The 14,003-nt window shown below is 39.9% G+C and overlaps 1 protein-coding gene across 2 annotated transcripts in view; it reads right to left on the bottom strand.

Annotated features, from left to right (window-relative positions):
* Window positions 1-6,809: 6,809 nt before the first annotated feature.
* KLF3 (Kruppel like factor 3) overlaps window positions 6,810-14,003 on the bottom strand; it is a 30,940-nt gene continuing 23,746 nt past the window's right edge. Inside the window, exons 5-7 of one of the 2 annotated variants that reach the window (XM_029961383.1) lie at window positions 13,188-13,338; window positions 8,630-8,790; window positions 6,810-7,559 (exon numbers count right to left, since the gene is read on the bottom strand). In XM_029961383.1, the coding sequence (XP_029817243.1) occupies window positions 7,378-7,559; window positions 8,630-8,790; window positions 13,188-13,338 (494 nt within the window). In that variant the 3' untranslated portion in view covers window positions 6,810-7,377. The remainder of the gene's footprint in view (window positions 7,560-8,629; window positions 8,791-13,187; window positions 13,339-14,003) is intronic. The other variant, XM_029961386.1, reaches the window with a different exon arrangement.

The following is a 14,003-nucleotide window of genomic DNA, read 5'->3' as shown; positions in this document are numbered from 1 at the left end:
GCTGGAAAGCCAGGGGGATTATTTTCTGCCAAATCTTCTTCCTCTTAACACAACAGAAAAATTTACCTTACTCATAACTCAACAATGAGTTGACTGTTTGATGGATGAGGAATTGGCTGGACGGTTGCATCCAGAGGGCAGTGGTCAATGACTCAGTGTCCAGATAGACACTGATGACAAGTGGTGTCCCTCAGGGGTCTGTACTGAAACCAGTTCTGTTTAATGTCTTCATCAAGGACATAGACAAAGGGATTGAGTGCACCCTCAGCAAATATGCAGATGACACAAAGCCAAGTGGTGTGGTTCACACATCTGAGGGATGGAATGTCATCCAGAGGGACCTAGACAAGTCTGAGATGTGGGCTTGTGGGAATCTCATGGGGTTCAACAAGGTGAAGTGAAAGGTCCTGCAGTGGGTTGGGGCAACCCCCGGTTATCAATACAGGCTGGGGAATGAGCAGATCCAGATCAGCCCTGCTGAGAAGGACTTTGGGTGCTGGTGGATAAGAGGTTGGACATGACCTGGCACTGTGCACTTGCCAGTTGTGTTCTGGGCTGCATCAGAAGCAGCATGGCCAGCAGGGCGATGGAGGTGATTCTGTCCCTGTACTCTGCTCTGGTGAGATCTCACCTGGAGTTCTGTGTCCAGCTTTGGGGTCCCCAGCATAAGGACATGGACCTGTTGAGCAGGTCCAGAGAAGGGCCACAAAGATGATCAGAGGGCTGAAGCACCTCTCCTATGAGAAAGGCTGAGAGAGCTGGGGTTGTTCAGCCTGGAGAAGAGAAGGCTCCAGGGGGACCTACTGTGGCCTTTCAGTCCTTAAATAGGGCCTATACGAAAGATGGGGTCAGACTGTTGCGATAAGACAAGCAGTAATGGTTATAAAGTAAAAGAGCGTTGATTTAGATTGGATATAAGCAAGAAATTCTTTATAATGAGGGCGCTGAAACACTGGAAGAGGGCTTTCAAAGAAGTTGTGGATGCCCCATCACTGGAAACGTTCAAGGTCAGGTTGGACAGGGCTGTAAGTGACCTGATCTAGTTGAAGATGTCCATGTTCATTGCAGGGAAGTTGGACTGGATGACCTTTAAAAATCCCTTCCAACCAAGCCATTTTATGATTCTATGATTTTATGATCCTACCTCTCTAGGGTTCCTTGGCACTTTGAAGTGGAGAATGCTAACAGAAAATCTGTTCTCCTCCTTCCTGAAAGACTTCTCTACCCCCCAGACATTACAGTCCAAGGACATGACTAGCATTCACACTTAGTGCAAATGGGCTAAAGACACAGAGTCTATCTGTTAACTAGATGAGAAAAGAGGAAATAAATTTCTCGAATCAGGGTTTCCAGTCTCTGTAAATGTAATCCCATCAGCAAACTGGGGTTTATGTCCTAAAAAACATAGAGGGTCTGGGCCGTGGAAGAATCCCTCACCTTTAAGACCGTTCTGAAACCTAAGTTTTAGGTGGGTGTGAAAGGAATAGTTTCTTGAGTCTGGCTTGTATATTGTTTTAGGATATTAACACTGTAACACCCCTTTATACTCTGTCCTTCCCACCTCACAGATCTTTGATGCATATGCCAAATATTTCAGTAATTTACACACCATACACAACAGCTTCTTAAAATACACTTCTGAGTTCCTTTGATAAAGCAGGCTCTTTTTGTTGTGGTTTACAGTATTTGCTGGTTTTCTCTTTTAAGTTACTATTTGACAATATTTCTCATCACTTCTCTGTTGGAACTTCCATTTTCTTTTCCCCTGAAACTCTGTATATATGTATTTTTTTTAGCCAAATGCAGCAAATGCTTTCCTTCACTGCTTTTTATGAGGCAATACACTGTTGATTTTTTTTTTAAATGACTTCTTAGACCTTCTTCTTTTGAAGAAGTTTGAAGACTTACAGGACATGAGTACCTGGTAGAACTCTCAAAATACTGTCGTATTTATAAAAATGGTGTCAGATGCTGCTCTTCCTGAACTCACCAGCCTGGGAGCACATATGAAAGCAACACTGTGTATTGGCTTAGTTAGTGTTCAGCCAGGCCAGAGTTTTAATTGCAGAGGATACATTTAAAGTGTTTTTATGGCTAAAAATTGCAGTAAAGACACAAAGATCAATTTTGAATCCTTGAGCAGATTTCTGTGTATGATAGGATCAGACTCAATGATACCAGGTAAGACAGAGAGAACAGCTTCATTTCTCAAATATGAGAAAAGAAATATCTTAAATTACAATCTCATAAGCTTAAATTTTGCCTTTTTCTCAGACTAAGGGGGACACCTAGTGGTCGATTAAATTATCACTGTTTCCTGAAAATTATAGCTCAGTCTAGAACATACACAATGCTTTTTGAGTCAGGAAAACTGAAAGAGATAGTCGTATCAGCCTAGCAACTGCAGTAGCCTCTCGCAGGTGTGCGTGGGCTAGAGAAGACAGGTCAGGATGAGCCCTTTCCCTTGGCAGCTCCCACGCTGGATCAGTGGTGTGACTCAGTCCCCCTGCCATTGGTCCCTCCTGCCTGAACCTTAGAAATAAACCACATGATGTGAGCAGACTCTGGCTTTACAATGAGCAGTCCTTATTTTCAAGTAGGAGGCCAAGAAATACAAGCCAGTCATTTTCTCAAATTCTGTTTTCTGTTTGCAGGGTTTCATTTTTATGGCTCATTTCCACTGTACCTGCTTTCCCTTCTGTCACCAAAGCACGGTGTAGGTGCTCATCAGGCTGATCTGCAGGGTCCCAGGCAGCAATAGACCGACATCCCAATGCAATTAGCAGGAACTGGAAATGTTATAGATGCATAGTGAATTCAACCAGGTTTACTCTTTTTAGGCATCTGTAAAAGTGTGAATAAATAAAACCCCATTCTTCATCATCATCTCTCAGCAAAGCCTGCAGGGGTGCCCAGAGGTGAGCAGGACTCACACATGTTGACATGTTGGCAGTGCGAGTCTACTCGCTGGCCCAGTCAGTCATCTTGTGAGTGATAATAAAAGCAAACCTGCCTTTGGTGCTCCAGACTTGTCAATGGACTAATTAGATTAGAAGCAAGTAAAACATTTTCGTGAGTGTGCCGCTAAGTGTGCTGCTGAGCACAGCTCCTCCAGCACGCAGGAGCTGGGAGCAGCGCTGGTACCTCCAGGCAGTGCGTTGTACTCCTGCCCTTGGCCCCATGTGGGGCACTCACACACGGGAAGTGGCAACGGGTCCTGCAGAATGGCCACCCAAAACCCCAGAGCCTACAGGGGTCTCCAGGCATTCCTCCAACCCTCACACCTGTGTCACGCTCTTTGTCTTGCAGCATGCAACAATATGACCACAAACAATATTCTGAGTGTTTATTAACAAGTATAATACATATGAACTGTATACTAAATATAGTATGAGGACTGTACAGTACAAATTTATGTTCACAGTTTGACATGACAAAATGTCATTACTGAATTCCCATTGGACTACCAAAGTAGAAACAGTGAAAGTACATTAAACATTCACATCTTTAGTAAGAAAAGATTACTAAAATGTTTCCATATTTGCAAGTTATAGTAATGCACGCTAGAAACCTTTAATTACCCATTCTGTCTTATTAGCTTATAAAATATATTACATTTTATTTAAAAAATTCTGCATAGTTTATAGAAGTATTAAAGTAAATAAAACATCCTTGCTATATTTGCAGGTGAGAGATGCTAAGCAAAAAGATTATTTTGACCCTTTAAATTACATTTTAAAAAGTGCTAATATCTGTAAAATATAATGAAAACTGGTGTAGCCCTCTTAAGAGATTTAACATGCTTTGTAAATTTTTATAGAAAGGATTTATATTCATCTACATGTTGCTAACCTTGACAGCAACAACAACATATTTGGACAAGATGTAGCATTTGAAATATCACTGCAGAATGGTGGGTGTATATTTAGATAAACCTCACACATTAATACATGCTTAACTTTTTGTATTAGAAACCAGTAATTTATTATGATCAAATGGCTTAAACAGGCACATTTTCATAGAACAGTATTACCTGTTATAAGCTGCCCAGTGCAATACAACTAGGGAAAAAGGTGGGGTTTTTAAATTATACACATTCTCCAGGACTAGGGTTTTCTATCTCAACTGGCTTTTCTTCAGGGCAAAGATGGAAGGATTGGCTTTGAAAAGTAGTTGTGTATATTTAAAAATTACAAGGTATCCCTCAAATCGAAGTTTGCTAAAATCAAGATGAGCTGGTTAAGTTTTAACTTCACATTCAGCTAAAAGATCAAAGTTCGTGACCTTTTTGACATCCCACAAAGACATCACAGACATAAGTGAAAAATCCTATAAGGAAGGCATTTAAATGAAATAATATCAAATACTTACATTTTATATTTAAATTTCTCTTGTCCTAATTCACAAGGCACATGGATGAAGATATTTTAAAGTTCTATTGCATCTCCACTGTATTTGTCTCCACCATTAGCATAAATATTTTCAGGAAAAATGTACATAAGCTATGAATTAACATAGCAAATAACCTAGACTAAATTATCTGAAATAACTCTTAGTTACAAAGAAGTTCGGCTTTTAGGGTACTTGATCTTTGTTTCTGATTTTAAAAAAAAATACTTAAAAAGAGAACATATTAATGAAAACATTTTATAAAAGCCTCAAAAGAGAAACAGAGCATTGGAAAGAAGTGTTCCTTAAACATCCCAAATTTTATGCATTTGCATTTGTTAAGCTAAAAATGGGACCAGTTGCCATGAAGCTGCTTATTTTTATAGTATCTGCTTTTTTCCCTAGAATGGAACAGAGAATTGTTTTCATCCCAGGATACTAAATGTCTGTAAACTTGTGACTGATGCCATAAGGTTCTACACAGCCTCCCAGCAGTGATGCACCTATATTTACAAAACTGCCATTAAAAAGCCAATTCTGCTACCACTGACAATAAAAATATCCAACAAAAATCTCCAGTCTGGAAGAGCTGTTTATTAATATCTGTCTCCTTCCTACAAGTTCCTCAATGTCAATAACAATTTGGCCTACCAAAAAAAAAAAAAAAGACCAATTAATGTCCCAAGTTTTTCAGCACCACAGATGAGCAGATCAGGGTCAATTACAAGAAGACACAGTGTTACTTCCCGCAGCCCTAATGAAGTGGTGAGGATGTTTGTAGCTGTAACAAAGCATATGGATCTTCCTCACAAAAGCACCAATGTTCCCAGCCCTGCTTTGCAAATCCCTGCTCTCCCCTTTGTAGAGCACATGTTCAGGGCTCTATTCCTTAAATAAAATTGCCAGTTCCATATACCCAATGCAAGAGTTGTTAACAACTGGAACACTTTCTATTTCATAGAAATTGCTGTTGCAGCGTTTTTCTCCAGGAGTACAGACCTCTCCTCTTATTCTGTGGGTATGTGGATGTCAGCAGAACAGGTGGTAAAGTCTATCACCAAGGGAAGGCTCTTTGCATTCACACTCTTGCATCTCCAAGATTATTTTTTTGCTGTTGGACTACACAGACTGTAGAAGCACAGCCTAACTGCTCCATAAGCTCAAATATACCCACCTGCAGATGGACACTCCACCTGCCTCCTCCTGCAGAGCTCTATGCAACTCTTCCTCTCCTCAAACCTCCATTGTCCAGTGGGATTTTCCAAGAGAAAGAAAAATCTTGCAGGGAATAGTGTTTATGTTGCATAGAACAAAGAAGGAAAACGCACTGGTGCAATAAGAGTGTGGAGAAACACATCCTGTTCCCTTGCAGTGCCACAAAGTCTACCAGCTAATATAGACAGAAACCTTCCTTTCAGAGGGTTCCCAGATGGGAAAATATCTGGGATCAACTGCAGGCTGCTTGAATTCAATGTATTTTACCTATGGAGTTCTGTTTGCTAACAGACATGGGAGTTAAGACTTGCTGATGTGAAGTTTTAATGCAACAGACACATCTACATGGAAGCTTTGCCTACCTACAAAGAGAGACTACCAGAGTCACAAATCAGAGTTAGGAAATGGATGATTTGGTGTACACTTTTATCCAAAACAGAAACATGACTCAATTTATCAGAAGTGCATCATATTGGACGCCATCTTCTTACAAAAATATTGTGGATTAATAATTTTAAATACTGTAGTGTATTAAAGTAGTACTCACAGTTCAGAGCATTTTTGACATAATGATTGCTATTTTCTGAGGTAAAGAGAAAAATTATTTAGAGGAAATGCAGGGGCATGATTGCAGGGGGATAGTGTATATCCCTGAAATGAGGTGCAGTAGATTTCTATGAATATCATGTAATGCCAAGTCACAGGAGAGTACAATAAAATCATAGACTATCCTGACTTGGAAGGGACCCATTTAGATCATCGAGTTCAACCGCTGGCCCTGCACAGGACCATCCCCAAGAGTCACAGCATGTGCCTGAGAGCATTGTCCAAACACTTCTTGAACTCTGTCAGGCTTCATACTGTGACCACTTCCCTGGGGAGCCTGTTCCAGTGCCCAACCACCCTCTGGGTGAAAAACATTTTCTTGATATCCAACCTAAATCTCCCCTGACTCAGCTTCAGGCTGTTTTCTTGACTGTGTGTTCCACCCATACACTTGCACAGAAACCAGACATACAGTGTCACTCAAGGTCTTCATTTAACAAATCCACCGGGGCATTATCCAATAAAAACAAAGATATCTACTACTCTATAATACAGATGACAGATTATATTGGTTTAGATGCACAGTGTTATGTATGGACCCATTCCTGCCAATTTTTCTTCTTGACTGGGGTAAATGATACTATGACTCAATCCTTCTGTAAAGTAATTACACTGTTTAGATTTATTTCCTCAGTGTTACTCACTGTTTGGGCAGAGGGGATTTCTAAATCAAATGTCTTTCTAAAACTGTTGCATTAACCACATTGCAGAAATCAACACAGCCAGGAGAGTTCATTCATTGCATTGTTGAGCATAAAATGAGAGTGTATCCCTTACTGGGCACATAAATGAAAGTGTCTGGCAAGGACTAGCATTTTGGATATTCAATAACATTTACTACTTTATCAGTATATTCTGGGTTGATTATATGAAGAAACCAACAAAAGCCGTTAGTTTACAAATTCCCTTATTCACAAATGGAATACATTAAACATACTGAATGTAGAAAGGGTTTGCTTAGCATCCCCAGGAGAGAAAAAAAAGAAGTATTCACATTCTTTAGGTCTGACCCGTGGCAAGGACATAGGAGGGTTAGATAACATCTGTTACTGACCATATGTAAGCTTTTAATGGTATAAACTCAGAGATCCAGACCAGCTGAATCCAAATTAAAATGCATGTGTAAAAAACAAAAAAAGTGTGACAGGAGTCAGGGACAGAAGACATTCAGACTAGCATGTGGCGTTTTCTGTGAAGAGCAAGATGGTCCGAACGAGAAAAGCTACGGTCACAGTCTGGGCACTGAAAAGGTTTGATTCCTGTGTGCTTGCGGAAATGCCGCGTTAGTTCATCAGAACGAGCAAACTTCCATGTGCATCCCTCCCAAGTGCATTTGTACGGTTTTTCACCTGGAAAAAGAAACACAGAAGTGGGGATTTTAAGACATGAACACATCAGTTAAATATCTGACAGATTTATTCTCTTGCCTTGTCAAATTTCAGCAAGTACTTAATTGCTTACTGAAAAGGTCTGCAAACAGCACAAGGCTGCAGAGATTTCTGCACTAGAAACTGTGTAGTCAGAGTTAACAGACCAAAAAATTGTTTCCTGCCACAACTTATCTTTTTGTTGTCTCTCTGTTCCTCTCTCTGCCATATTAGCACTTGTTTTGTCTCATCAAGCCCAGAAGTGCGAAGGTTTAAGCATTTTTTTCATGTATTTTCAAAACGGGGAACTCATTCCAGATTAGCTGGGGGAAAGGACTGTGCTACCATTCAGAACAGCAGGCAGAAATTTTCTTGTGATTTCTGAAATTTAATAACTGGCTCCATTGTCACAAGTATCTCAAAATCTCTCTCAATCATTACTTTCTAATATGTCATTCTCCCTCTTTTTTAACACTGCTGTACTGCCGCAAAACCTTGGATGTGTATATATTCATTTAGCATGCCAAGATGAACATTTCTGTGGAGAGCAGAGATGGGGATACACTTACTTGAACACTCATTCAGAAAAGAGAACCACTGGACCACTGGGTAGCATGTCCACAGAGCATATGTGTTTGCATTTGGCACACAGTCCAGATTTCTGCAAATGGGCCACTCCCATGGAAGTCTCAGTCAAATTTAACAGTGATGTCATAGGTGAAGCAGTGCAATTTGAACTGTTTTGGTGTTTACAGGTTGTGCAGATTGAGTAATCTGCAAGCAATTGGACACTAAATGAGTGAAGAGCCAGTGAATGTAAAGCACACCAGCAAACCCCAAGAACCTGCTCTGGCTTACAGTCTCTTGCTGTGGGTTTTCCTGCTATGTCCTCTGTCTTTTGCTCAGCCTGTAATTATATCCTCAATGCCAGATCTAATTTCTTTCATTTTGTTACTTATGCCTGTGGTCACCTGGCCATTAGCAGGAACAACAAACTTAGGCTACTATTTTACCACAGACTTGATGAAAGAGAAGCACAGCAGTACTCAAACCTGTATGGGTTCTTCGGTGAGCCTTCAGATGGGAGCTTTTAGTGTAGACTTTGTTGCAGCCTTCATAATCACATCGATGTATTCTACGTTTTCTTTGTGTGTCTGGAGATTCCACAGGTAAAGGTCTCTTTCCTGGCTGAACTATAACTGAAGGGTGATTCCTGCAAAGTCAAATTGAATGTTAAAAATGAAAAACATTTAGCACAGCTAACCTCAACTAGTGTGATTCATAACAGAGTCTTTTATTCACTATTACTCTGTCTCTTGGCAGAAAGAACACTATTACATGCATGTTGAAAAATTCAACAGGGTTAGCACATTTTGTGTACTCTAGCAGTAATATTTTTAAATGTTTACTCACTTTGTGGCATGATGTAGCCATTTTTACTACTTTGTAACTGGTTTTTTTAACATACTTAGGAAAAACTCTCTTCAAATTCTTATTTTTCAGTCAACCCCAGATTTCTCAACGTTCATAGTGAAATTTCCTTGTTCACAATTTTTCGTTATCCTTCAAATATAACTATTTTGCTTGTAACTGGAAACAGCTATTCCATGTTATTAAAGAAATTGTATCTTTAGGGTTTCAAAGCAGAAGGCAGTCTTTATTGTTCCAGCCACTCCTTTAAAATGTAATTAAGAATTTCCTGTTTGGTGCTGGCAGGAGGGTGCGGCCTCCCTGTACCACTGACGTCAATTCCTAAAAGTAGAGCTTAGCCTGTGTGCCACACCCACAGGATGTCTGAAGTTGTCCCTCCACCTTCATAAACATGATTTTTCACTTTAGAAGCCCACAGGTACAGCACAGGTAAGACATGTACTAACTACATACAGACTTCTGTAACAAACACAACCATAAACATTCGCACACATGAAAACATACGAGCTTCTTAAAAGGCTGACTGTTGAATGACACCCTACTGTATAGCTGGGGACAACTTTGATTCTTTCTTCCACACCAATGTTAGAAAAGGCAACAAGTGTGTTTGTCAAAAAGGTATGTGACATTATAAATCTTTCAACCTTACAAGGTTGCATTTTTCAGCCCATTAGCAGATCTGTATCAAAGCTTTTAATATACTTTTTAGCTTTTAACTGAAACTTAGAATATAATGTGCAGGTATTAGCATTCCTTGTTGCAAAACCAACTCCTCCATGTGGCAGAAATGAGCTTTCTAGAACTCCCGTCTTTTCTCAGTTACTGTATTTCACAGTTTTTTACCAATTGAATTACATTTTATAACATTAGGTTCTATTAGTTACTTACACCAAGTTCCTTTAAGGCCTAATTTTCAGAAACATTGAATACCTACTTTTCTGAGCAAAATAAAGGGCATGTGCTAAAGACAGAAAATCTGCATGGTTTAAGAAGAAAACAGCAGGATGGGGATTAGTGATCTGGGAAAAGTTTAATTCTGTTTTTAATTCTTTTATTAGAGTTACAAGCTTGAAATTGGGAGCCAAATTTTCTTTCAATGGTGGTTCTGTGACTGCTGAGTGATGTACTCTTTAAGTACATATTAGATCTAGCTAAAAATATTATAATGGCAGGAAACCCCAGATGGTGATGTTAGACACAGATGTACACACTCTTAAATAAGAAAGGCAGACTTCTAGCTTCCAAAGAAATGGTTCTCCAAAGCAATGTTCAGTTTAAACGCTGTTGCATACTCGTCTTTTTGGAGAAGCTCTGGGTTAGGACAGCAAACAAACTTGGTTTAAATCATTATGTGTGGAGGCTAGTCCTGTACATGCTAACATCTGGGAAAAGGGAGAAAAAGGGTATCGACCCTACACCATTTGTGATGATTTTCAATCTCAAAGCATCTAGAAGAAGCACTGAGAATTTGTCTCCTTTTCCCTTTAGAGGAGATGAGGCTGGTAAGACAACAGAATGTTATCAATAATCAGATAGGGTGTGGCAATTTTAAAAAATGGTTAAGGAGGTGTCAAAATTCAGAGGTAAATATTAAGTAAGTGCCAATAATAAAAGCACAGCCATAATTCTTTCATTCCCTCTTATACAACCAGATACAAATTCATTTAAGTCTACCCACTTATGTGTCATTCTTCAATTGATAAGAGTATCTTCCAAAAATCATGTTACAATTTCAACAGCTTTTTCTCCTTCACCACAGACCACATTGTGTTGACAGCACGAGTGAGACTTTGACATTTGCATGAAAATACGTTAATTAAGCTTCTTATATTGGGCTAGAGATTATTACCTCAAGTTTGATTTTGGAAGTTATTACATAGTTACATTGATTATCAGAGGTACTGGAAAGTCCCGCCACTCCTACAGAAATGTCACCAACATTATACATATATATACATACATACATACATATACATATATAGTGTGTATGCCAAAACCTAACACTCAACCAAAATAAGTCACTTAAAAGGGAGACTGAAGGTTTCCTATGTCCCTTTAATGTAGCTCATGTGTCTGAATAGTGCACTTCAGGCAGTTGGAACCTATGAAAAATGATAAAATTGTCATTGCTTAACTATAGCTCTTAATGCACACGCTGACAAAGCTGAGAAACGACAGGGTTTTTTTTTATAAAGATTTAGATCTCTCATCTTGTAACTTGTGTGATTTATGTATTTTTTAACGATATAAAGATAAAAAAATACAAGTTATAAACTTCTTGTTTTGGATACAGCTGAACGTGAGCTTGAAAGGGCTGGGTTTAGGAATAATCAAGAACTGCAGCTCTACAGGACAGCTATGTAGGTATTTAAGCTATTACAATGCAAGGACAGGGTCTCCATAAACATAATGCTCTGTATGGGCAAGCAGAGGAGATGCTTTGGAAACACGGACTATAGAAATTTTTTTTTTGTAACAAAGCTATCTACACAGTATACCAAATTTTATATTCTTTGCTCAGCGGATGGGTTTCCTGTGGAAACTGGACTCATTGGGAACTTTATAATGCAAATCACTAATGCAGGTGACAAGTCTGTAGAAGTCTCAGCCCTGGAGGAAGGGTGTGGCACAAGCCAGGAACAGCACTTACTGGTTTGCTCTTGTTAAAGAGGCTTAACAAAGGTAAAAACTAAACTGAAACATTTGATAGTCCTGACTTAGCAGTAGTTAGTTCCAAGACCTGACTGCCTTGTGTGGCAGGTCCATTATGGAAGGTAAGTAAGCAACTAGTAAACATGGATGTTTATATTGTATGTTTACTATAATAAAACATGTAAGGTTATTTTAAAATTAACAGCATATAGTTTATAAAAGCTAGCTGTTTGAAGCTTGTTTGAAGCCAAGGAGAGGTGCCCACAAGAAGGCCTGGAGCTGCAGTGTGCCTTCTAACCCAATGGCCATGAGCAGGAGGGAGAGGCAGCCTGCTGAAGGAAATGCAGGAGACCACCCGCCTTACGCTTCCTTTCTCTTTCTGAATCACACTCACACTGGGTTTTGAGAGTCTGGCTTGGAGCCCTTTTTCCCTACTCTATGAGGTGAGGTCAAATGTAAGTGCCCCAAGGGTTTCAATGAGCAGGAAGAAAGGGCAGAAATGGATTCTGAGCTTATGTGCTATGAGTTGTGCTCAGTTCCAACTTCAGCTCCTGCCAAGGCCACGCTGGCAGCCTGCATGCCTACCCAGAGCACTGCCTGCTGAAGGATGAGCCGGGCTCTGGGCCATTCCATGGTTTTAATAAGTTGACAGAGTTTTCCCTAGGAAAACAGGAAATGGAAAGGATGCCCATGGCTGCTCAGATGCCTCCTGAGAAATTTTTAATGGTTCCAATGAGAAGGTTTACTAATTTCTTCTTTCTAGCCCTTGCCCTGCCTTCAAACAGCCCTTGCCCTGCCTTCTGCAAACAGTACTATTTTAAACCCAACTAGATCTGTGATCTAGTTCATGCAGTGGCCCCGGTAAAGGCTATACCAGCTCGATAAGTTAGTACTGGGATGGAAACAAGTGGTTGTGAGGAAGGACAGCTTCAGAAACTACCTGAGCTGCCAAAAATATCACCCACAGAACAATGGCCTTGTGTAAACATGGAATTTCACTGGATATACAGAGAACTTGTAAGCCCAAAGAAGTTCTTTCCACCAACCAGCCAAAATTTTTGAAAAAACAAAGAAGTCCTCCAGGAAGAGAAAGTCACAACACTCATTTTAAAGGAAGATATTTCAAGTAACGTAAATACAGAGATCAGTATGAAATCTCTTTGAGCTATCTTTCAAGTTTGCTGCTGGTTTTACATAAACAGATTATCACTGGTTTACTGGGAGTTCTATTCTCAGTAAACTGTAGGATTGGGACTATCATCATTTCAGAAATGTGTTATATAAATGGCAGATCTATGTGGTTGTGATATATAAAGATGTATCAACTCCCATATTGCTAAAGAAGGGAGAAAAAAAAGTTGAAATCACATTTCACAGTGGCAGTGGTGGGAGGGAAGAATGTTTTTCTGTATTTACCACATGTATAAAGTACAGAAACAATCCTTCCCACTCCTCAAAACTCGTAAATACTCCAATGAACTGCTTTCCATTCTTCTGCTGATCTTGGAACTACTGTTGGCTACTTACTCTTGCAACATTACTTGCTGGGGAGACAATGAGGTCATCATTGGAGGTGACATTTGTTCAGGATAGAAGTCAGTCTTCGATGGTTCACTTCCTGGCTCTACTTTGATTGTTTTCTTCAGTGTAGGCTTCTCATAAGACTCAATGACAGGCACTGTATGGGGGAGGGTAGGAGAGGGAAGGCAATACATAAAAAATATGAAGAGTTATAGAAATAAAAAATATACATAAAAATCATAGTTAAAACAAAAGAAATCCATCAGTTCTATATTTAGTGTGACAATTCATGCTAAATACAAAATTTTCCAGTTTTAGTCTATCTCCTGATGACCTATGATTCAAAGCACTTCTATTCATTTTCATCAGTCCAATATTTTTATCAATCCAAATCTCAGTAGTTAAACAGCTTTTTGTAGGTATAAAGAAGGGCAACAAAACTGGTGAAAGGCTTGGAGCACAAGTCCTAAGAGGACCAGCTGAGGGAGCTGGGGTTGTTTAACATGGAGAAGAGGAGGCTCAGGGGTGACCTTATCACTCTCTACAGCTACCTGAAAGGAGGCTGTAGCCAGGTGGGGGTCAGTCTCTTCTCCCAGGCAATTTGCAACAGGATGAGAGGCAAGGGCCTCAAGCTGCACCAGGGGAGGTTTAGGTTGGGCATCAGGAGGAATGTCTTCACAGAAAGGGTGAATGGGATGGGCTACCCAGGGGGGTGGAGGAGTCACTGTCCCTGGAGGCGTTTAAGGAAAAATTGGATGTGGCACTCAGTGCCATGGTGTAGTTGACAAGGTGGTGACTGGTCAAAGATTAGGCTCAATGATC

This window comes from Manacus vitellinus, unplaced genomic scaffold (assembly GCF_001715985.3).
Source record: "Manacus vitellinus isolate BGI_N305 unplaced genomic scaffold, ASM171598v3 scaffold_0_pilon, whole genome shotgun sequence".
In the NCBI taxonomy this organism is placed as follows: Eukaryota; Metazoa; Chordata; class Aves; order Passeriformes; family Pipridae; genus Manacus; species Manacus vitellinus.
This window is presented reverse-complemented; position numbering and strand designations above follow the sequence as displayed.